The following is a 26,708-nucleotide window of genomic DNA, read 5'->3' on the forward strand; positions in this document are numbered from 1 at the left end:
TCTAAAATAAATTCTCATTTCAATGTGGGATACTGCTGCCATGAAGAGATGCACCTGATTGAGAGTACTGTTTCAGATATCTGAAATGTTGCCTTACTCATAGCAAAGGTACTACCAAAATGTGCCCTACAACCCTGCACCACTAGACACACATCCTGCATCAATTATACCCACAGGAAGGATACATGGACTTGTGGAATCAGCAAAAATAGGCCAGGCTATGTTTTTTTCAGTTATCCAGTATCACATTTGTGTTGCATAGCTCACGAAACTGCATCTTCATGTTTCCGGAGCAGATCTTGATTGGGATATCAAGTACAATATCACATCTATGGCAAAATGTCACAAGTTGTGAATTCTGGTACAGAATATTTCAGCACCATTTACAGTATGCTATTAAATGTTTGACCATAGATTGTCTGTTATTCTGTATAAGTCATGCCAACCTTATGCACTCATTTCATCATAAGGGCCACTGCTAGCTTAATGTTTAATGGGTAGAGGTGTAGTCTTGGTAAACACTTGTGAGACTATTACACATGAAAACTAGTGATGCAGAGTTATTGTTTCTTTTGCCTCCTCTGGTTTCCACTTTGACTCCATGATCAAAGGCACTAATTGCTTAAACATAGCTATTCTCCACAGACTGTACACATACAATCCACTGGTACCCACTTACCCGATGTACGTGCCTGACCTGTTTACATACATGAAAGTAACATTCAATAACCAATAGGGGATTCAGATATATTTAATAAGGTGGACACTCAGCTTGTATATTATACTTCACTACTCAGAGTTCTACTTACTTTTTCATACTGTAAAAGGTTAACATACTGTATTTCCTTAGTTTCATTCTTCCATTTTTCAATTTAATCTTCACACTTTCTTTACAAAGATAGATAGATAGATAGATAGATAGATAGATAGATAGATAGATAGATAGATAGATAGATAGATAGATAGATAGATAGATAGCTTTATTTATAAGCCTATTTGGGAAACATTTTTAACTAAATTACACTGTAAAGTACTGTTAAAAAGCATGTATTGAATGTAGTCTATTAATGTGTGTAACTGCTTTCAACTATCTCTGTTACTTTTGTATGATATTTTCAGTTATAAAAATATATAATAAACAAAAACGTGAGAACTTACCCTTTGATGAAATAAGAGTTTTAAATGCTACACTTTCAAATGACTTACTAAGTCCCTGAGCACACCTGAATGTTACACTAGGCATACATTTTATAACTTGTAATATGGAGACAGGCCACACACAGTACTCCAAATGGGGACTTGTTAGTGTTACATGCTTAAGCCTACTTTTCTTAGACTTACTATAGACATCTCACTATATAACCTAACATCCCATTAGCCTTCCTAATGGTTTCTTTACACTGCCTGGAAGTATATTGTTTTGTGTCCACTACAACTCCTAAGTCCTTCAAATGAGTTGAAGTTTAGAGTTTCAAAACTTCCATCATGTACTTTACTTCCTAAACATAAAGGCTTACATCTACTTGCATAAATTTCACCTGCCACAAATCTGCTGACACCTGTATTTTTGTTCACCAGCAAACTTAACCTGCTTGTTTAATAGATAGATAGATAGATAGATAGACAGACAGACAGCACTTCATTTTTCTATTAGCTTTTTATAGAAGCCAAATAAATAAATATTATAACAAACAACCATAACCAACCTCAAACAAACGCCAGAATGACTAAAGATAAAAAAATATATTTCTGACTTGGCTGCTGAATTATCTGCTGATTAATTTTTTGGCTAAAGGTACTCAGTATTGATGTGTCAGGATGAGGTTGTGAAGAATTATTCAAAATGGAACTCCTATTTTCTCCTAGGTTACTACCTCCTCGGGGTCAGAAGTGTGTCCCATAAATAAGTCTGCCTTTTAAATTGTTGATTCGGTGACCATCTCCTGAAGTGATGTTACCAGCCCATCACACTACAGCATAGAAAATTGTGCTGGCCATGACAATAATATATATTTATATATCAGTATGTCACAAAAGTGAGTACACCCCTCACATTTTTGTAAATATTTTATTATATCTTTTCATGGGACAACACTGAAGATATGACACTTTGATACAATGTAAAGTAGTCAGTGTACAGCTTGTATAACAGTGTAAATTTGCTGTCCCCTCAAAATAACTCAACACACAGCCATTAATGTCTAAACAGCTGGCAACAAAAGTGAGTACACCCCTAAGTGAAAAATGTCCAAATTGTGCCCAATTAGCGATTTTCCTTCCCCGGTGTCATGTGACTCATTAGTGTTACAAGGTCTCAGGTGTGAATGGGGAGCAGGTGTATTAAATTTGGTGTTATCAGACTCTCTCATACTCGTCACTGGAAGTTCAACATGGCACCTTATGGCAAAGAAAACTCTGAGGATCTGAAAAAAAAGAATTGTTGCTCTACATAAAGATGGCCTAGGCTATAAGAAGTTAGTGGTACAAGGTCTCAGGTGTGAATGGGGAGCAGGTGTATTAAATTTGGTGTTATCACTCTCAGACTCTCTCATACTCGTCACTGGAAGTTCAATATGGCTACTCATGGCAAAGAACTCTGAGGATTTGAAAAAAAGAATTATTGCTCTACATAAAGATGGCCTAGGCTATAAGAAGATTGCCAACACCCTGAAACTGAGCTGCAGCACGGTGGCCAAGACCATACAGTGGTTTAACAGAACAGGTTCCACTCAGAACAGGCCTCGCCATGGTTGACCAAAGAAGTTGAGTGCACGTGCTCAGCGTTATATCCAGAGGTTGTCTTTTGAAAATAGACGTACGAGTGCTGCCAGCATTGCTGCAGAGGTGGGGGGGGGGTCAGCCTGTCAGTGCTCAGACCATACACCGCACACTGTATCAAATTGGTCTGCATGGCTGCCGTCCCAGAAGGAAGCCTCTTCTAAAGATGATGCACAAGAAAGCCTGCAAACAGTTTGCTGAAGACAAGCAGACTAAGGACATGGATTACTGGAACCATGTCCTGTGGTCTGATGAGACCAAGATAAACTTATTTGGTTCAGATGGTGTCAAGCGTGTGTGGTGGCAACCAGGTGAGGAGTACAAAAACAAGTGTGTCTTTCCTACAGTCAAGGATGGTGGTGGGAGTGTCATGGTTTGGGGCTGAATGAGTGCTGCCGGCACTGGGGAGCTACAGTTCATTGAGGGAACCATGAATGCCAACATGTACTGTGACATACTGAAGCACAGCATGATCCCCTCCCTTCGGAAACTGGGCAGCAGGGCAGTATTCTAATATGATAACGACCCCAAACACACCTCCAAGACGACCAATGCTTTGCTAAAGAAACTGAAGGTAAAGGTGCTGGACTGGCCAAGCATGTCTCCAGACCTAAACCCTATTCAGCATCTGTGGGGCATCCTCAAACGGAAGGTGGAGGAGTGCAAGGTCTCTAACATCCACCAGCTCCGTGATGTCGTCATGGAGGAGTGGAAGAGGATTCCAGTGGCAACCTGTGAAGCTCCAGTGAACTCCATGCTCAAGAGAGTTAAGGCAGTGCTGGAAAATAATGGTGGTCACACAAAATATTGACACGTTGGGCACAATATGGACATTTTTCACTTAGGGGTGTACTCACTTTTGTGGCCAGCGGTTTAGATATTAATGGCTGTGTGTTGAGTTATTTTGAGGGGACAACAAATTTTCACTGTTATACAACTTGTATACTGACTACATTGTATCAAAGTGTCATATCTTCAGTGTTGTCCCATGAAAAGATATAATAAAAAAATTACAAATTTATGAGGGGTGTACTCACTTTTGTGAGATATTGTGTGTTTATATACACACGTACAGTGGAACCTCTAGATACGAGTTTAATTCGTTCCAGCACTGAGCTTGTATAGCGAATTTCTCGTATCTAGAACAAACGTCCCCATTGAAAATAATGGAAATCCAGTTAATCCGTTCCGCATCCCAAATATATTAACATAAAAATCAATTTTCCTAACAAATAACACTGATAAATTATATATACTGTAGTCTACCTTTAATAAATAACACTGGTAAATAATATAACTGATTATTAAAAGAATCAAAACAGGTGTCCAAAGTGCAGTAGAGCATTCAATAAATCTTTAAATAAATACAGTTGTGAAGTGGAGGTTTAAAGTACATAAGAATAACAATCCTTTAACACGAGGTTAAGTCATCAACAGGAAGCAGTCTTCAAAAAACAAATGACAATCCCCGGTGCTTCTTCTCTGTTAGCGTCTCACCTGCTTCTCCCATGCGGGCTCTGCAACAGGCGAGACACTTAATGCAGCTGACCTTCTCTACACCGTCCTGCTTCAGCTGTTTGGCTCGCCTGTTCAGCTACACGCGAGCCTGTACTCGCTCGCTCTCCCGCACCGACTTCCTACTGCTGCGGATTCCTGCCTCCTCCTGCAACCTCCGTTCTCTCTCCTCTCCTCTCTTTTCTTTTACTTCTTCTCCCCCTTAACCGGCTCGCGCTTCTCTATATATGCGGGGAAGACATGGCAGCTGCCAGCCCATCAGCCACAGGACAAATCATGGATGTGGGCAGTTTCCCACCTGTGCACTTAGGTGAGAAACGCAGACACCACAGATTGCCCTGCAGCTCGCTACAGCTACCACGCCCCCTCACTAAGCCGCGAGCTATACCCACAGCCTGGCTCGTGGCTCGTTACGTGAGCCAATGCTCATATTTAGATCTGAATTTTTCGCTCATACTTTCCTCGTATTTTGAATTTCTCGTATACAGAGGTGATCGTATCTCGAGGTTCCACTGTATATATATATATATATATATATATATATATATATATATATATATATATATATATACATATATATATATGTATATATATATATTCACGGCATTCGTAGTCTGTGTCACAATCTGATTGTATGGGTGGTTACCTACCAGGTAACGCTTGTGGTTGGCCAGCAATCTGCTAACATCCGCCACGGTGCCCTCAGTTTGTGAGGAGCAGATCATAGAATGGTTGAAATAGTTTACTGTCAAATAAATGCAAAGAGTACACGACACGTGTTTCGCCCTCATTCTGGGCTCATCAGGTGTGCACACTCCACTGCACTCCCTCTCGGGAATCGAACCTCGGACGTCAGCGCCAGAGGCGATGCCCCTAACGTTGCGCCACGGCGTGTGGTTCGTTTATTTGACAGCATGTAGATTGGGGTAATTACATTCACGGCATTCGTAGTCTGTGTCACAATCTGATTGTATGGGTGGTTACCTACCAGTATATATACACACACATATATATATATATATTGCATTCGTAGTCTGAGTCTCGACGACCTGAATTGTAGGTGGTTACCTACCAGGTAACGCTTGTGGTTGGTCTGCCATTCGGCAAACATCCGCCACGGTGCCCTCTTTCAGCTGCGAGAAGCAGATCATGGAATGTTGCATAGTTTACTGTCAAATAATGCAAAGAGTACGCGACACGTATTTCGCCCTCATTTGGGCCAATCAGGCGTACACACTCTACTGCTTCCCTCTTGGGGAATCGGACCTCAGATGTCCGTGTCAGAGACGAAGCCCCTTTACGCTGCGCCACGGCATGTAGTTCGTTTATTTGACAGCCGAGCCCATGCAATGTATATTTGTATTTACTTAATTGGCTGACGCCTTTATCCAAGAAGACTTAATACATTTATGATACAATTGGCTATATTTCTTTTGGTTTTCCAATTGGAGCACAGGTAGGTCAAGTGATCAGCTCATGGTCACACAGTTTCAAAGCCTTAAACACTACACCATACTGCCTGCCTATATATATAATATATATATTTTGTGTAAAGTGATGCATGCAGTTAATGTCAACAAATAAAATGCACATTGACTGAATGAGTGGTAACCTCTAAAACTGGTTTGAAAAAGATGTAAACATATAAACTTACAATGAAATATTTGATTTCACAAAAGGTTACATTTCAGCCATGAAAAATCAGAAGTAATGGTACACTAGGAAAAAACAAAACAAAAAAAGTGCACTTTTTCTTTAAGTAAGGAGGAACTCACCAGATAAAAGGTCAGCAGACAGAGTACCCTCTGGAGCAGGGGTGACCCCAGGGGGTGGAGGGGAAAACGCATCTTTTCAAGAAGAAAGCAAGCAGAAGGAAAAAAGAGAGAAAAAAAAACAGAAAGTTTAAAAATCTTGACTGCTTCAGGTGTCAGACCTATTGTGGCAGTTCTTGTGCTGTAACTAAGAAATGATAACAACCAAAAGAAACGAGGAATGTATGACAGTGGAAATTATCTGGTAAAAACAGACACATTTTCAAAGAAAATAAATTCACAAACCAACCACATGGTCCTGTACCTGCTGCAAATAGGTCTATGCTAGGAGTAGCGTCTTGTTTGGGAGCTGTGGAGGCATTTTGCTCAGGCATAGAATCAAATAAATCTACAAACAAGGACACACACACACACAAATGTTTATTTAAAATCAATGCAATTGCAAGTCTGAAAAAAGAGGAAGCAAAAGGAATATTTTTAAGAAGCAGAAAAAAACCTTTGTACCGTTTGATGAACACTGAATATAAATCAGGAATAACACATATAATGGAAAACTGCTTTTCTAAAACAAGTATTCTTTACATTTTTTTTAGGAAAATGACCTATTATTTGCCCAACCAGTAGTCTACTTCCATTTGTTCCAGCTGAGTCTTTTTTATTTTATTTGTGGTTTAAACATAATCTCAACATCTTTGTTACATGTAGTAGTAGTAGTGTTACATGTACAGACTACAGTGAAATTCTTACTCGCTTGTCCTACCAAAATGCAACAGGTTGCCAACTCTCTGGTGCATCAATAAACAAGAATATATTAAAATACACTACTTAATTTTATTTAATAAAAAACACAAATCTGCTCACCACACATGTGTAACCCTGCTTATAGATGCATATTCATGCAAATGAAGAACATACAATGTATTCTTAAAGCCAAGGATAAACTGATGATGCAATTTAAATCTTTGACAGTGTAGCTTTATAGCATCATAGACTTTCCACGTTCTCCAAATCATTTCGGAGACAGGTAATAAAGAAACACATCTCCTAATCTGAAGTTTCTAATGTTCTAATGTAATGAAATTTCAGAGATCATATCATATGAATAAAAAAATTTAATTATTTGCATTGTCACATTGGTTGTTTTGCTTACAGAAGCCTAAAAAAATGCCACTGTGTCGAGTCTGCTGACACATGGGAGTGAAGCAGATAGTGGGTGTGCAACAGAATCAACACAGAGTGGCCAAAACTATACATCTGAAACCTCAGCTGGAACCAAAGTCACAAGACATGAAGGCTGGCAATGATAAAAGCAAACCTTGTAATGCTTGATCCAAATTCATATTTTTCAAAAAAAAAAAAAAAGATTTTAACATTTTTCAATTAAAAGTCCAATGATATTAAAACAACAATGTTAAAAATTTACCCCCAAAGATATCTAGAGCAGGAGGAGCAGGTGTGGTGACAGTAGTAGCAGCAGCAGCATTGCTGACACTGGGAGTTGCAGCAGGAGCAGCCGGAGCTGCACTACTTGTAGGGGTAACTACTGGAACGGTGCTCTCGGCGGGCTTCATAGCAAAAAGGTCCAGCTCTGGAGCAACTTCTGCACTACCTTCAGATGGTGCAAAGGGGTCTTGAGTGGGGTTAGAAAATATGACCAGAGAGGAAGGGAAAGGAGGAGTTTAAATATAACCACAGCAACTAAAGGTGTACAATTCAGAAACACTAAAAATTAAAATAAATAAACAAAATTCAAAGAAATGCATAGTAATGCATGTGGCATCCATTAATGTTTGTCCTGCGGCTCAGGGCCAACACGGATTTAAAGCAGCCTGTAATAAAAAGTAATGCTTAGTTGTCAAATTAGCTTTAAATCTGTGTGACTCCAAAAGTATATGCCATTGGCTTTTTTCTGCAGAATAAACTTAATGTAATGATGTTTCTGTTTACAGTCTACTGCAATTCTATGCCTTGTTACCACCCATAGCTCCTAAAACATCAAATGTTCAATTCATTTTAATCTGCACTTTCTACATCCACCACATTACCCGTTCATATAAACATTTCATATTGGATCTTGGACATAAAAAATAAAAAAATAAACCAACAAATGCAAAACATTTTGTATGAGTTATCTTAGTAGTACTGGAAGGATAACTACATACAGTACAGCACAATCATCATCATTATGAGAATAATACATTCAAATGAAAACCCAGTGGGATTGGAATAGCAAGCCTTAAAGATCATGCAGCACACTGAAAGGCAAGATGAAGAAAATGGGACCCACTAGTGAAAAGGAAACTGAAAGAAAAAAAAAATAACACAAGTGGAGAATACTAAAGCAGGCTACAGTAATCTTACGTTTGCTATGTGCAATGAGGTTTACTACCGCAGGGTTTACAGCGTATATGCCAGCGCTACTAGAATATAGTAAAATGATTAAAAGAATAAGAAAAAGCAAGTTTCACATTATGACAAGCCAACAAGATGGGACCCACCAGTTCCAGCACATGCGTCAAGCGCAGCTGCAGCAGGGGCAGGGGTTTCCGCAGTGACCCCCCCTTCGGCGGTTGTGAGGCCTTCGACAGGAGAGCTCGCAAACGCATCTAGGATGTAGGGTCAATGGAAACAAAATACAATCCAAAAAGAAAAGGAGAGAGGAATGGGAAAACCAGAGGGTAAGTGGAAGAAATCAGGAAGAACATAAAAAAATCAAGGCAAAACAGAAAGTGTTATTGAGTGAGAAGAGATTTGAAAATGATCAGCATACACAAAAGATGAATTGCAAACAGTTCATCTGAGGCCTATAGCTGCAGTATGTGCAAGCCTGGTGGAGCTTTGACTGAACTCTCACTCGATTGTCAAGAGCTAGGCCTTATGAAGAAGACAGTCCCACCTCTTAATGTGACTTCATAGTAAGGGATCACAATTTTTAGAATCAGTAATGATCAGAATAGATTAGTGTGACATTATCAGTATATTCCAAGTTCCCTATTTGATGGCTGTATGGTTACTTTTTCAAAAGTGTGCGAGTATGAAGGAAAGTGGATAAATTTACAGCAATAGAACTGACTGTTTAATATATATTTTGGAGTGCACTATTTAAATTTTTGCATTACCAAAAGTGTGAACCTCGACATTAGATTCCAAAAAAACAATGTTTTATTTTAATACCAGAGATTGCACTGCTGTGCAACATAATTTGACTAATGTCTCCAAAATAATTCAAGTTACATATGAAAGTGAAGGACTTGAAGAACAAAATGTCAAAAATAAGCAAAACACCACAGGAAAAAAAAGTCTAAGTCACCTGTCCAGAAATTCCAGTGCTGAGTACTAACCTTGTTGAACATTTTCAGATTTTGCTGTCAAGTTTATTTTCTGAAATCTTCAGAGCAATTCATTTAAATGTTTACAAAGTGTCATAAGGCCATAGACTATACAAACCAAACTGTTCATTCTTTTAAGATTTAAGATTTTTTTTCTAAATCCAAAATATACTCTGAAGCGGAGTGATAACTCAGGATGGACCCCAGTGTGCATAAGTGTATGTAAAACTGTGTGCCCTGTGATAGATTGGCTATTTAGTGCTTGCCTTGTCCCACTGTGCTCTAACTGCTTATGATCCTGTACTACAAAAAAAGGGTTCAGAAAGCAGATGAATGGAGAGATGGATGAAAATTATACTAGAATTAAAAACTGCACCAACACTGAGGTAATGCTCATATCCTATATTTGTGGATTAAAGGGAAAAGTTTAAACTGAGTGTCTTGAATAACTAAGGCTGGTTTTCAAATTATATTTTTTTTCTATGAAGCCATAATTAGTCTTTGCCTTTGCAAAAGAAGAATTAAAAGTATATGAAAAAGTAAATGAAGCACAAGGCGCAGTTAATGAGTTAATTTTGTGTTACCAAGTTAACAAAAAGAGAGATCATTATCTGGACAAAAATTTAATAGATCCTCTATTACCGAACTTAAAGGAAGTAAACCTGGTCAACGTGATCCGAATAATGCAACTTAGCGTAGAATAATATGGCCATAATCTAGGGAGTAACAGTCCATAAGTGCTGTAAGATAATCTTGGAATTCATCTACCTGAGACAAACAGACTAGAAAGGGAGAAAATTTAAATCTATTTTGACTGCATCTATATGTAGATGTTCTTTGAAAAGACCCCTCATAGCAACAAGAAAACTCATATAGGGCACCCAAAAGAACCCCGGGACCACACCTAAGAATCTCTAGATATCTTTTATTACAGCCAATGGTCATAATTAGCATTACCAGGTAGCCTGAAAAAAAATGGCATTTGTGGTAGAGCAGCCTATTATCGAGCAAGTATTCTGATGTGTATACATATTTTGAAAGGAAATGTATTTACCAACTTACTAAGAACAAGATAAAGACTAGCACTATGTCACTTAAAAGTACTTTTAATTGCACAACTGTTGTGTGCTGATACATCAATAATGTAGGATTTCTGAGTTTTTATTATTTATTCCAGGTGCAGTATAGATACATCTAAACTAATCAATTTGTGAAGTTACAACATTGTGGAAATGTATCCCTATTCTTTGTTTATACTACAAATGTGTTGGCTATACAGTATTCCATTACCAGCCTACTTCAGATGTTGGAATATCATTTTTGCCAGTCAGTGAGATCTGGGCTATGACACAGCCACTTCAAAACACAAATACTTAATTTATAGTAATCTATTTGCTGTAATTATTACAGTTAATATCATTATGGACAACTGATTTTCAACTTGTGATTTGAAAGACTGATCTTCTTCCCCAAAAATATTTGACCTGATTCTTAATTCAAAGTTCCCTTCAAGAATGAGACTGAGCTAAATAAGCATTCAGGAAATCATCTTTACATATGGCTCCTGCACTCTTTTAGTTTGGGGTGCATTTTTCTGCCAAGGTTTACATCCATCTATGCCAAAAATACCAAGGCAATTCTGAGCAATCAGTGGTGGAATCTTTCTGCATGACAATTCTCCAATCTGCTGGGCACTAGAGGTTTGAATAGCAATAGAAATAGCCAGCAGCAGCACTTTCCACTCCATCATCAAAACAACAAAACGATGGAAATTTCTTATGTAAGAATGGTGTCATAATCCCTCAAATACATTTAGTAAAACTTGTAGTACTAGGGTGTTGTACCGTGTTAGCCATTATGATTACATCTTGCATGAAGAAGGGGCCTGAGTTGCCTCGAAAGCTTGCATATTGTAATCTTTTTAGTTAGCCAATAAAAGGTGTCATTTTGCTTGGTAAAACTTGTAGAATTTTTGCCAAAGAACATTAAACCTGTGCTAGTGACTCATTAAGGTCATTTATACAGGTATTTTCTTTAATTTTATTACTAATCTCTATGTATATATAAGTATCAAAGCATTTCTTCGTGTTTATGTCAAGAACTACATAACACCAAGTCAGGTTTAAATAAGGAAAATTTAATTCCCTGTAATTATTTGTGCATGTGCTTGCTATGCATTTGGCATTCACATCTCACCACATGTGGTGTGGTTTCAGTGGGCCTCACAATCTGAATTTATTCATTGTTAAAAAATATTTGACATTCTGGAAGTTAACAGACTCAGAAGACATACTGCATCCATTTTGCTATGGCCACATCTATGAATCTGTTGAAAATAACACAAAAGATCTAATTTTGGTTATACAATTTTTTTTCTCAGGTATATAGTATAATACAAAATACATCTAAAATTTTGCTTACAGTTAAATATTTACTAGAACACCACCAAACATCACAGTGGAAGTCATGTCTTAGTCTCAACATGTTTCAGTTATATTCTTCAAAACTCCTTTGGCACTTTGTTCTTCAGATGCAGTCTATACCCATTTTTGTAAATAAAGAAATTACAAAAGAAAAGTTTTACTTGTAGTGTGAGCCTCCAGGCTTATCTATTCACTTAATGGCAGTGTATACCATGTAACTTTATACACCTAAAGACTAAACTCATGATGCAGTCATTTATCAAAATCAAGATAATCAGGTTTTTTATGTAATGTACAACTGATATGGAGAAAAATGTGGCAGCATCTCTATGGTGTATTAGCCTTCTTAATATTAAGTGTTAACATTAAGATTAACATTAAGACTTGCTCTTAGAGAGGCTATCCTTCGGTTTTATCTGAAATGTTGGATGAATTCTGAGCATGCTACCATTTTTATACAGGCAGTTTGATGTCAGACAAATCACATGAATGGCAACAGTGTTTCAAAAATGTAAAAATAATTTGTTTTTGTTTGGCAACCACTACAAAATAGTATTCTGACAGCACATTTTGGTTACATCTTGGATTGGATTTATTAGTAACACTTTTTTTCTAGTGAGTCGTTTGAATTATCATTTTCAAACAATGTTTATTCCTGCCTCTCAACTCTTTATCTACTTGTCTATTTGAACAAGGTCTAATAAGAACATAATGCTAAATGATGGAGCCATCAGAATGGAGTGACAGCTTCCTAGCATTCAAAGGGACCTATTTCTTCTCAAAATAACCATCATTACCAATTTAGAACATTAGATCTGAATAGGATGAGTTTTGAGAAAAGGTAATGCATAATATAAGCCTTGGGACAAATAGTATGTGAACTTTAAAAGCAGGTATCATTATGAATGAATGTTCACACAGGAGGCCTAGGATAAATATTTCAAAAACTGTTTGTACAAATGTCATAACTTAAAAATATACAGAGCAAACAGATCTACAGAGGATGCCATTGCGCTAACAATAAACACTGCCCTCACCCACCTGGAAAGAGGAAATACATATGTAAGAATGCTGTTCATGGATTACAGCTCGGCATTCAACACCATCATCCCCTCAAAACTTGTCTTGAAGCTTGACGACCTTGGGTTGGGGACGACCATCTGCAGATGGATTTTCTCTTTCCTGACAAACAGGCCCCAGGTGGTGAGAGTCGGCAAACACATGTCCTCATCACTCATTTTAAACACAGGAGCGCCGCAGGGCTGTTTGCTTAGCCCCCTCTTGTATTCCTTGTTCACCCACGACTGTGTTGCAAAACATGGCACAAACACCATCATCAAGTTTGCAGACGACACAACCATCATAGGCCTTATCACTGACAACGATGAGATGGCCTACAGAGAGGAGGTGCTGGCATTGAGTAATTGGTGCCTGGATAACAACTTGTCTTTTAACGTCAGCAAAACCAAGGAGATGATCGTGAACTATCGGAAACAACAAGGCAGAGAACACCAGGCCATCTACATAAGCGGCATAGAAGTTGAAAGGGTTAACAGCTTCAAGTTCCTCGGAGTAAACATCACCGAGGATCTCTCGTGGACCCTTCACATAGACACTGTGGTTAAGAAAGCTCGCCAGCGGCTCTACTTCCTGAGGAGGCTGAGGAAGTTTGGCATGCATGCCAACATCACCTCAAACATTTACAGGAGTGTGGTCGAGAGTCTGCTGACGGGCTGCATTACCGTCTGGTATGGGAGCTGCTCTGCCAGCAGCCGGAAATCACTACAGAGAGTGGTGAAGGCAGCAGAGCACATCACGGGCAAGAGTCTTCCTGCCATTAAAGACATTTACCTCCATCGGTGCCTGCGTAAGACAAGCAGCATCATAAAGGACCACAGCCATCCAGCACACCAGCTGTTCTCCTTGTTACTGTCTGGCAGACGATACAGGAGTCTGGCTGCTTGGACTACAAGACTTAAGAACAGTTTTTACCACCAGGCCATTCGACTCCTCAACAGCAACACCTGAACACTTACATACACTTACATTACATCTACATTGCACTACTCACACACAAACTGTACCTGCACACACTCTGAATACTGACTGGAACATGCATCTGCACTTTATGGAATATGCATCTGTACTTATAAAACATTATGTGTGCAATAACTGTCATTTGTACTTGCTGCTCATCCAACTCATATTGCTCTATAACTTCTTTTATACGTACACATTTTATTTTATATGGCTTGTCTATTTTTAACTTGTACATTTTTTTTTTTTTTTTTTTTTTTTTTAGCTTTATTGGATCTAGGCTGAGTGACTTGTTTTTCTCGTCATACACATTTCATTGTATGTTGACCCTGTGTTAACCTATATATGACAAATAAACCTAAACCTAAACCTACATGAAACAACATGACATCTAACTACATCACCCTAATTTATGCTGCCTCATTTATTTCTCTATCTGCTATCCCAATGACACTATATATTTTACTTTCTAGATTTTAATAATTTTCTTTTCAAGGCCTGGGAAATGCCATTATGATGATGTTACTTAACGGATTTTAAACCATGTAATGCATAATATGGGAAAAATATTAAACAAAAACAAAAAGTGTATTCCTACCATAAAGGAAAAACTATATTTGATTTAAAGCTTTAGCTGCACTTTCTATGACAGATGGACATGCTGGGATGACTGCATGAATATATTTTCACATTCTGCACACAAAATAATCAGTGCATTGCATGTGTGTTAGAAAATATTATGCTTCATAATGAAAGTGTTTTTTAAAAATTCATAATTTGTTTTTCATACAAAGACATTCCCTAATGCTGACCATTTGAAAGAAAAAATTAATAAGCATTACAATTAGAAATAAACAGCACATTGCAATATTGTACTGGTAAAAATGTTTACATAAGTACAGGATAAGCATTTTAAGACACCGTGTATGTCAATATTCCCTTAGGCCAGCTATCTACGGCTCTGAGCGAGGAAAAATAAAATCATAGTCAGTTTTCCCTAAATAGCAAACCTGTGTGCAAGTCATAATGCTCTTAATTCTTTATTGATATTTTCATTTAGAAGCCAGTCATGTTATCCATATTGTTAATAAAATGTTTTGCACCGGTTTAGGCAATTATGCATTTGTAAGACACAGCTGAAACTGAACTTTTGATAAAATTAATAAAAGTAACAAGAGTAGTGTAGACAACAATGATTGCAAATGTCAAGTCATTCCAGTGATTTAAAAATTTCCCACTCATCTTCTATCTAAAGTGTGGAATGGCTAATTGAGTTATACCGATAGTGTCCTTGGTTTTTATGGAAAAATGAAGTGCAGAGTAACTAGAAAACATCTTCTGAAGCCATATTAGACAGAAGAAGAAGGAAAGATATCAGAAATAAATGTGCTAAACCTAAAATTTGAATCACTCTAGGCCTGTGGTTCAAGTAACAACCAAAAAGATAACATCCAACTGACCTCCAAACAGATCCACATCAGCAGAGACAGTGGCAGCAGCAGAAAGAACAGGAGGTGCTGCTGCAACCGCAGGTGTTGTGGCAGCAGCAGTTACAGGAGTGATCTCTGAGGCTGTAGGAGTAGCAGTAGTAGTAGGAGGAGGAGGAGGAGAGGGTGCAGCCTCTACTGCGTAGGGATCAGAAAGTAGCGCCTCAGAAGCAGTTACAGGGGCTGGAGCCACCAGAGAGTCTGTGGGCAATCAGCCATCCAAAAAAAAGATGGAAAGAGAGAAATAGAATATCAAGAGCAAAGTGCAACTGCTGAAGTAATGACACCATAAAAAGAAAGGCTTCTACTAGCTACATGTTTAATATACTTTTAAACTAAGCTATAATTTAAAAAAAAATATATAACCTAACTCTAAATACTTACCCTCCCCCAACAGGTCTGTAGGAATGTCCAGAACAAGGCAGCAGTGTTAAATGAAATACAGTTGAGGAAAGAAGCAGGTTAGTTTCAGGTAGACTTGCAAAACACAGCCCTGGGACACTAGTTAAAGAAACAAGAGGAGTTATTGGGAACCAAACGCTTCAAAATCTGCAAGCTGCTACAGCGAAAAGCTGAACTGTCTCCCTCAATCTGACTGTTCACAATGACAAATTACAATAACTTAAAAAGCAAAACACAGAATTCGGAAAGGCTTTTAGACTATAATACAAGTTTCAGTTTAGTAATACAATGAATGCAATTTCAAAACAGAGGTAAAAAAGGAAAGACGGATAAAAGAAACTGTAAAAGAAATTCATCAACTGCATTATTTCTGTCGGGCAACAGTAGGAGCTGCATTGCAAATCCAGAGGCGTACAACAGATTAACGATATTGTAGGCAAGCATTCAATTAAAGATGTAACTGAATAAATAAAACTTAATCAAACTTTTCCATACTGAAGCACATGCATTTAATGACATAGTAAGTGGGAAAAATTTAAAGCAGATGCCTTATAAATCCATACCCTATTACATAACAAAGCTTACCTATTAGATAGCATTACCCATTAGCAACCTTCATTATTTTTAAGTGCCAAATGCACAAAAAAAAAAAAACAGATGACAAACTTCTACTAGTGCCAGATGCACCAAATAAAAAAGAGATCAGGAACTCATTAAACTTTGGTCAAACTGCCCAGCTGAATTACACTTGAAAAATGACAATAACATTATAGGCTACACAAGTTAGTTGGCTTATTCTGTCCTACATCAGACCAACCACACACTCACTTCAGCATATATCTTTCATTTAAAACTGTAAAACACCCAAGTGTACCATATTGCAGAGAAATATTTAATTTTAAACGTATTATAATTTTAATTCACAGGTGTACTTCATTTATTTGGGAAATTACAAATAGGGATGTTGATGTTGCGCTGTTATTCTAATTACACAATAAACACTTAATAACTGTGGACACTCATAATAGATGGCAGAAACAATAATAGATAATTAATTTAATTTCAAACCGTAAAATAAACAATTTGTATGTGTTTGTGAAGAAGACTCTGCCATTGCATAAACTGTTATCTTTTTGTGCTTTTCTTTCATGTTGTTTTAATGATTATTGCCTTCAGATTACAAGATACAGTCAGCTAATAAGCTGCAGAGAATGCAATGGTAGAACCTAATTAAAGTAACAGTAGCTTATAGCTTGTAATACATTTCTATTTCCATAAGGCCATCATTAGAAAATGGAAAATGGTTAAGAAATCAAGAGTATTACTCACTGTATAAATATAATAACTATATAGACAAATCATTATATACTGCGTTAACATCTAAGGATCTAATAATAAATTAAACAGGTATTTTTCTATTGTGATTATATAGTGTTTCAATGTAGTTTAATAATAGGCATTACATTGTACTGTATGTAATTCTCTCGTTTTTTTATAATAGAGCAAAATATAATAATACAGAATATAGAATAATTTAAGACAATAAAAGAGTAACTTGGTAGACAGGAAACTAGGAAAACACTTCTAAGGGTTTTTTGACAAACAATAGCTTTATAAAAAGTAACAGACCATGGCAGAAAGCGGGTTTAGAACATAAGTTAACAAATGATTTTACTGCTGCTGGTATATCACTCACCTCCCCACCCACTGACTGCTGCACCAGCTGGCTGCACAGAAGAGAAATCTGGCTGCAAATCAAGAAGATCATTTGATGGTTTGGATATGCTAGGGAAAAAACACAATAAACAAATAAATATATGCACAGAGAAGCAAAACCTCTGTTACCAGGTTTTTACCACAGTGGCTTATCCTTTCTATCATGCAGACGAACTTCAACACAACAACATAATAAAGACAGTTAAGATCTGAAAAACTACCTTAAAAACATACTTTGAAAATCATCAAATTTCTATAAGCTATGCCTATTAAGGAAAATACAACATCAAATACAATATATGGTGCTATAGTCTAAATACATTATAACCCTCAACTCCATCAGTGAATTTCTGGCAGCCATGTTTGAGTCAGAATAAATAAAGAATTTTGAGATGTTTAAGGAAAAATAATAGTAAATTTTGCACAAACATTAAGAAGTTTTTTCTACACGGCGGACCATAGACACATGGAATAAATTGCCAAGTAGTGTGATTCAGAGGAAGACTTTACAAACTTTCAAAACTAGACTTGATGTTATTTTGGAAGAATTAAGTGGATGGAACTGGAAAGCTTTGTTGGGCTGAATGGCCTGTTCTCGTCTAGATTGTTTTAATATTCTAAAGGGACTCATCTTTATCCTCAACATCATCTGCATGCTTGCCTCTCAATGAGATTACTTTCAGATACATTTTCTGTTCTTTGCTACTATTGCTTTTACTGTGATTTACTGTATTTATGTTGTTTTATTGAAATAGCAAATTTATATTGTTTGGCTGGGTCAAGGTATAGTGTTAAGAGCACCTAGTGTGGGTGATTGCTATATTCACACAAGGGTTTAGCAGCTAAGATGGGATACCTTCAACAGTAGCAACACAACATACAGGTAGCTGCTTTTTTGAGTGATGCTCAAGTCTGAAGACCACCATTTTGTCTGATAATTCCAAGCTAGTAAGTCTCTTTGCTTAAAGCAGTGTGGGAATCAGCCCGGACACAGACAGGTAGACATGTTGTTTCACACACACGTTTATTTACACTAATTATATTTACAATAGTGAGCACACCCCTGTGCCTCAGCACTAATCACCCCTTCAAGTCCTGGCCAACACACACAATGCCTTTACTCTTTAGACCGCCTAAACTCCTCTCCTCCGAGCTCCGTCCACTTCCACCCGACTACAGCCTTGAATGGAGGGAGGCAACCCGTTTTATTCAGCTCCCGGATGGGCTCCAGGTGCTTCCTGATAAGCCTCCGTCAACACACCCCCGTGTGGCGGAAGCACCGGCTGTGTACCTGGAAGCCCTCCGTGTGTCCCTGATCCTCTTCCCCCCCAGCACTTCCAGGTGTGGCGGAAGTGCTGAGGTCCAGGGCTCCCAAGGCATTGGAGCGCTCCCTGGCGGTGACCACGAGCCCCTACAGGGTTGAGCTTCCCAGCTCAGTACCCGTGGCCCCCAACACAACCAGGGCGGTCGCCCTCTCGTGGTCTGGAAGAGGCACAAGCCCTCCTCCGGTCCTCCTGGGCGTCAGCAGCTATCCATGTAATGTATGCTGTACACGTGCAGCACTATAAAGCAGCTATACTAAAGTCTCATTTTGCTTGAAGCAGCTGCCCATGTGCAGGTAAGGCATGCACTTGGTATGGTATAGCAGGTCCGTGACTCTGAAAGAATGGCAATTTTATTAAATAATCCATTGTCAGACTCTATGGGTGCACTTGTGCAACTGCGGGGAGTTGGTGAAGTATTTGGGGTGAGACACACCTGCATGCAAGAATGCATACTTTCTCAATTGCTTCATCGGCTTCCTGCGGTGCATGATTGAGACGCTGCGCCCACGGAGCCTTATAAGTACGGGCCGGGACAGGAAAGAGGGGGATAGAGAGAAAAACACAGAGAAAGGTATCTAGAGTGAGAGTGGGGGCAGAGAAAGAGAGAGCGAGAGAGAAAAGGTAGCAAAGTCAGTGGTCCCGTGTATGAGTGAAGGATCGGCGCTCTAGAGATAGATCATCCCCACTGATTGTGCCGCAGAGCTGAAGCAATCAAGGTGGCGTCCTCTTCAGGGATCCAAGAGATGACTGCATGAGCAACAAGGATGACAAGAGAACAACCAACACCAAGCAGTCTGGCAGACGCCAACAGAGGAAGCCAAGACAGGGGTCAGAATGGAGAGGACTGTGGCTGCTGAAGTCTCTGCCAGCTAAGCGAGCAATGGGTGAGCTGGAGAGACTGGGAAGGAGTTGTGCTCGACTTATTTGACCCAGTGACTGTTGGTGTTTATTCTCATTTTTAGTTTTGTTTTTAAGCACCTGGTTTTCACTGTATTAAGGATGATTTATTATGGAAATTTGATGCACTGCACTATTTATTTGGACATGGTTTTGATTGTTTTAATAAAGCACTGAACACTTTGCACCATCCTGTTGCCTGGAATGTTTTGCCCCCATTTGCTACACTCATCTGGTTGCGTTATCAATGGTGTCGGGTTCTAGAAGCTCCCATTATGGAAGATGGAGAAACGGTCATTATAAAGCAACTAAAAAGAAATCTCAGTTTACATAAGGTAGCTGTCCACATGCAGTTAAAGTTGTAAGTTTAGGGAGCTATAAACAAATCTCATTTTGCAGTCCATGTGCAGAGAAAGCTAGTAACATGGGATGCTATAAAGCAGATGTGCCTAGCATTTTTGCACACATAATTAGCTGTAACTATGTAGCAGAGGCAAACCAAAATAACAAACAAAAGTTCCATGATAAAACATTCAGTGCTTTTTGTGACCAAATTTTTATTAAATAAATAAATGGCAATACAGAGTTGTGCAAAAACATATTGAACCATTAAAAACATCATGAAGTATAAACACCCAACCACAATGCACGTCTAACAAACCCACCTCACAGCCCTGTATAGGAATAAAATAGTGAAAAACACAAGGAGATCTGAATGACCAAGAGAAGGAAGGCAAGACAGCAACAAAAAATAAACCTACATCCTCCTTATCCATGAAACTTTGTGCACTTCACACACAAGACTGTCAATTTAAAATACTGCAGCAGGACAGATTTTAATTCTTGAAAAAGATAATTCAAGCAACATAGGAATAAAGAAGAAGGATTTCCAAAAATGAAGAGGCAGAGATACAGGGGATTTCCAACAACAGACTAAGACTAACTTTGTGGCAATTGTGGCCAATGAGAAAAGTCTGTGCTAGAAACAGGAATAGTTCAGAAGAATGAAGACTTTATGGAGTTAAAGGGATGATTCAGGACAGGACAGATAAAACAAACTGCAGCACAGCAAGCCAAAAAGCCAAGACTGTGCACATTCCTAATAAGTATTTAAAAAGTACATAGGGACTTGGAAGAACAAAGAAAGTAGATGGGATTATCAGGAGGGTCCATAATTAAATGTTTACAAGGGATTAGATATAAACAATGCACAACTTTAAATTAGGCATGTTGAGTATGGCAAATTGTTCAGAAATTGTAATACATCATACTGCTTTAAAGTATTATCATACTGGTATAATAATTGCAATTGGCTTATTTCTTAATAATCACTGGTCTGAATGTTGGTCACTAGTTTTCATTTCAGACATAAAATATGTATTTACTGTGATGTGGAACTCCCAAATGCCAAATCCCCTGTTCTTTGTATGTGGCACAAAGAAGTGATGAAACCATATAAAATTCTGTGACATTGGAAATTGATGCATCCCACCTTAGTGGGAAAATCACAAGATTTTCTTGTGTGATAAAAACTGGATCAAGAGGCTCAAGCAAGAATTCTTAAATTCAGCACTTCAATAAGCATTGCTGAGCTGAAGGCATCATACATAGTTGCACCTAGCACAGCTTAATTTGAAAACCACAATCCATACACATGAGGAACATATAATTTAAGTTTGTAATTTGACAACATAAATAATATGATAATGCTATCAATTAATGCATTGTTTTTTGCAGACCAACAGAAAACCCTTCACCATGGCCCAGTGTTTGATAACTCCATCTGCAAAGTATTGTGATATTTTTTAACCCATTACAGTGTGTCTTTGATGCACTGAGTGATGACAAATGTTAAACTTTTTTTTTGGTGCCATGCCATCTATGTGAACGTAGAAACAAAGAATGAAAAAATGCATTGATTCTCATTGATGACACAGTGTACAATTAGTACTGATGTACAGATTGTGATACAAAATATTCTGTTCATGTTTAATTCAGGCATGTAGGTTCATTTTAATTTTCACAATGTCATTTTGTAAAAAAGAGTTTGAATGTCAATGTCAACTTTATTTATATAGCACATTTAAAACAACATCGGAATGCTGCGGCCAAAGTGCTTTACAATAATAGAATTAAAGAAAAACATACAATTAACATGAATAGAAATAAAATAAATGAACAGAAATAAAATAAATAATAAATAGAAGTAATGTTACATAATCACAATGAGGAAACCATCAGTATTACTGAATGTTATGGAATGCAAGTGAATAGAAATGAGTCTTTAATCTTGTTTTGAACAGTTCAATTGTAGACGACTCCTTTATGTGATGAGGTAAAGAGTTCCACAGGCGAGGAGCAGCCGCTGCAAAAGCCCTGTCCCCCTTAGTTTTACACTTGGTACGAGGGGCAAGAAGAGACAACTGACCAGAAGATCCAAGCACTCTGGATGGCTGGTGTAAAACACATAATTCAGATAAATAGGCAGGAGCAAGCCCATGTAAAGATTTAAAAACTAGCAACAAGATTTTAAAATCAATTCGAAAACTGACAGGCAGCCAGTGTAAAGAAGCTAATATTGGAGAAACTGAGTCATACTTTCTTGCCCCAACCAGAAAGTGAGCGGCAGCATTCTGGACCAACTGTAACCTGTGTATCAAGGATTTGCTAATCCCACAATACAGTGAGTTGCAGTAATCAAGGCAAGAAAAGATAAAAGCATGAGTAGCTTTCTCAAGATCCCTAGAAGATAAAAAAAGGCTTGATCTTACCTAATAGACAAAGCTGGAAAAAGCAACTCTTGACTACAGAATTAACATGTTTCTCATAAGAGAGGTTACTGTCAAAGATAACACCTAGATTGCGCGCTTGAGGTTTGCAAAAGACAGAGAAAGAACCGAGAAGTCCAAGACCAATTTGGGCTTTAGCTGGTGGACCCACTATAAGCACCTCCGTTTTATTTTGATTCAGATCAAGAAAATTATTAGCCATCCAGGATCTTAGTTCAGAAAGACAGTTGTGCAGTTGATTTATTGCAGAGTTGCAGACGGGAATATAAACCTGTGTATCATCAGCATAGCAGTGAAAAGAAATGTTAAATTTACTAAAAATAGCTCCAATAGGGTGAAGGTATATAAAGAATAAGACAGGACCCAAAATAGATCCCTGAGGAACACCACATTTAAGAGGAGCAGTAGACGAAAAAGAAGAATTTAAAGTCACTGAGAAGTGTCTATCAGTTAGATATGACCTGAACCAGTTAAGAGCAGCCCCTTTAAGCCAAACAAGATGTTCAAGCCGCAACAGCAATATCTCGTAGTCAATAGTGTCAAAAGCAGCAGTCAAGTCCAGGAGGACAATGACCGCAGCTCCACCTGAGTTAGTAATAATAGAGATGTCACTGAATACTTTAAGGAGGGCTGTCTCAACACCATGATAACGCCTAAAGCCAGATTGGTAGATCTCAAATAAATTATTGGAGTTAAGGTGATTAACCAATTGATTATAAATAATTTTTTCTAATATTTTAGCCAGAAATGGCAATTTGGAAATCGGGCGAAAATTGGCTAAAACTCCAGGATCTAATTCTGCCTTTTTTAGACCAGGACGCACTGCAGCATGTTTAAAAAATGACGGCACAACCCCCGTAGTAATAGAATCATTAATAATGGCTAGTAAAGATGGGCCCAAAACATCAAAGGCTTCCACTACGAGGTGTGGTGGTACTATATCAAGAGGACTGAGAGCTGGTTTAAGGGTGTCAATATTTCTTTTTAGCTGTGAAAGTGAGACAGGATCAAAAGATTTGAATACAATACCATGATTAACAGTAGGAAGTTCATAGTCAGTTGGAACAATACCACAGCGAATTTTATCAATTTTACTGACAAAGAATGAAAGAAATTGCACAATCCCATCACAGAATGAGGGTGAATGGCCGCATTAATTGAATTAAATAAGACCCTAGGATTCTTAGAATGACGGGAAACCAGACCATCTCTTTTCCAACGCCGTTCTGCAGTTCGACAGGTGCGGCGCAGCGATCGCGTAGTTTCATTTAGCCAGGGAGCAGGTCTTCCCTTATTACAGCGTGTCTTGAGTGGAGCAATTGAATGAAATGTGTAGTTGACAACTCAAGTAAGTCAATAGTACTCCAGCACAAAACAAACTAAGAATGTTTTCAGTTGTTAGCCAATCCCTTCAATGCATACATCACGACTCATCTAACATGGCATTACCCAGAGCTAAGGTCAGACAATGCACTAATGAGGATGCACATCATAATGGATTATTTCCAATTCTGTTTTGGACAGACTAATAAGACATGATGGCATGTGCTTGAAAACTAATTCCAAAATGTAAAAAAGCATACTGTTTGAGTTAAGGTGTTTGCTATTTAGGTGCACTAAATTGATGCAGTTGTGTCCTTAGAAATATGAAATCAACTTTAAATTCAATCAAATAAAACTGGGAATAATAAACTACAATACTACATGGAAGTCAATCACAATAAATAATATACTGTAATACATAATTTTAAAATCTCATATCATAAGTATTGTGAAAAAATATTACGGCAACCCCAGCAATTACCAACACTATTAACTGTACTTACTTTGAAGCGGCAGCAGAAGATGGAGATGAGAAAAGGTCAACCACTGAAGCTGATTCATTAGCTTTGACAGGAGTGGAAGTGGGAGATGTTGTACAGGCAGGTGGAGACCCCTACAATGTTAATTGTATCATTACCAAAACACACAGGAATACACAGGAATCACTATTATAGATATGAAAATGGCTATAGACTTTAGTAAATAGTAAATGTTCATTGCCTTCCATAACAATTATTCCAATATGCTGTACATTTAAATCCCAATCACAAAAGCAGAATTTTATAATATATATACAGTGGTGTGAAAAACTATTTGCTCCCTTCCTGATTTCTTATTCTTTTGCATGTTTGTCACACAAAATGTTTCTGATCATCAAACACATTTAACCATTAGTCAGATATAACACAAGTAAACACAAAATGCAGTTTTTAAATGATGGTTTTTATTATTTAGGGAGAAAAAAAATCCAAACCTACATGGCCCTGTGTGAAAAAGTAATTGCCCTCTTGTTAAAAAATAACCTAACTGTGGTGTATCACACCTGAGTTCAATTTCCGTAGCCACCCCCAGGCCTGATTACTGCCACACCTGTTTCAATCAAAAAATCACTTAAATAGGAGCTGCCTGACAGAGAGAAGTAGACCAAAAGCACCTCAAAAGCTAGACAGCATGCCAAGATCCAAAGAAATTCAGGAACAAATGAGAACAGAAGTAATTGAGATCTATCAGTCTGGTAAAGGTTATAAAGCCATTTCTAAAGCTTTGGGACTCCAGCGAACCACAGTGAGAGCCATTGTCCACAAATGGCAAAAACATGGAACAGTGGTGAACCTTCCCAGGAGTGGCCGGCCGACCAAAATTACCCCAAGAGCGCAGAGACGACTCATCCGAGAGGTCACAAAAGACCCCAGGACAACGTCTAAAGAACTGCAGGCCTCACTTGCCTCAATTAAGGTCAGTGTTAACGACTCCACCATAAGAAAGAGATTGGGCAAAAACGGCCTGCATGGCAGATTTCCAAGACGCAAACCACTGTTAAGCAAAAAGAACATTAGGGCTCGTCCCAATTTTGCTAAGAAACATCTCAATGATTGCCAAGACTTTTGGGAAAATACCTTGTGGACTGATGAGTCAAAAGTTGAACTTTTTGGAAGGCAAATGTCCCGTTACATCTGGCGTAAAAGGAACACAGCATTTCAGAAAAAGAACATCATACCAACAGTAAAATATGGTGGTGGTAGTGTGATGGTCTGGGGTTGTTTTGCTGCTTCAGGACCTGGAAGGCTTGCTGTGATAGATGGAACCATGAATTCTACTGTCTACCAAAAAATCCTGAAGGAGAATGTCCGGCCATCTGTTCGTCAACTCAAGCTGAAGCGATCTTGGGTGCTGCAACAGGACAATGACCCAAAACACACCAGCAAATCCACCCCTGAATGGCTGAAGAAAAACAAAATGAAGACTTTGGAGTGGCCTAGTCAAAGTCCTGACCTGAATCCAATTGAGATGCTATGGCATGACCTTAAAAAGGCGGTTCATGCTAGAAAACCCTCAAATAAAGCTGAATTACAACAATTTTGCAAAGATGAGTGGGCCAAAATTCCTCCAGAGCGCTGTAAAAGACTCATTGCAAGTTATCGCAAACGCTTGATTGTAGTTATTGCTGCTAAGGGTGGCCCAACCAGTTATTAGGTTCAGGGGGCAATTACTTTTTCACACAGGGCCATGTAGGTTTGGATTTTTTTTCTCCCTAAATAATAAAAACCACCATTTACAAACTGCATTTTGTGTTTACTTGTGTTATATTTGACTAATGGTTAAATGTGTTTGATGATCAGAAACATTTTGTGTGACAAACATGCAAAAGAATAAGAAATCAGGAAGGGGGCAAATAGTTTTTCACACCACTGTAATATTGGACTCAAAAATCACTGTATATCTTTAAAAATTTAGAATGGAACACATGCTGATGCTTGCCCAACCAGAGGTATACAATATTATAACTCATCTAATAAGTTGATGTTTTAAAAGGTAAACTTCATTAAATATTTTTGTTAATTCTGAACAGCATTACAAAAAGTATTTTATGGAGCATTTACAAATAAAAGTTTGAATTATATGACAAAAATGCTACTTTCAGAATGTGAAAAAAGAAACAGATTTCTTGCATACCTTGACAGGAGAAGACCTAAAAGAAGAAATCAAAAATAAAGTTAATCATCATCATCTTTATTTAATGTTTTTTTCCAGGTTTGTCCAGGTTAGATGGCTACACCCTAAAGTTTTTTCCTCCATTTTCTATTATTCTTGTCATCTTTTGGGTAAGACCCCTTCTTTTCATATCATTAGATACCACCACCTTTATCTTGGTGCAGCTCTAAACTCAATCATCCTCTACCTTTCACACCACATGC

The 26,708-nt window shown here is 38.0% G+C and overlaps 1 protein-coding gene across 1 annotated transcript in view; it reads right to left on the reverse strand.

Moving 5' to 3' along the window:
* The window catches only part of snap91a (synaptosome associated protein 91a), a 246,091-nt gene that overhangs the window by 49,688 nt on the left and 169,695 nt on the right, over positions 1-26,708 (reverse strand). Inside the window, 9 exon segments of the mRNA XM_051924737.1 lie at positions 6,069-6,140; positions 6,370-6,453; positions 7,489-7,695; positions 8,564-8,671; positions 15,315-15,542; positions 15,726-15,740; positions 17,440-17,528; positions 24,297-24,406; positions 26,467-26,482. Of these exon segments, the coding sequence (XP_051780697.1) occupies positions 6,069-6,140; positions 6,370-6,453; positions 7,489-7,695; positions 8,564-8,671; positions 15,315-15,542; positions 15,726-15,740; positions 17,440-17,528; positions 24,297-24,406; positions 26,467-26,482 (929 nt within the window).

Source organism: Erpetoichthys calabaricus, chromosome 3, assembly GCF_900747795.2.
Source record: "Erpetoichthys calabaricus chromosome 3, fErpCal1.3, whole genome shotgun sequence".
NCBI classification, from domain to species: domain Eukaryota; kingdom Metazoa; phylum Chordata; class Cladistia; order Polypteriformes; family Polypteridae; genus Erpetoichthys; species Erpetoichthys calabaricus.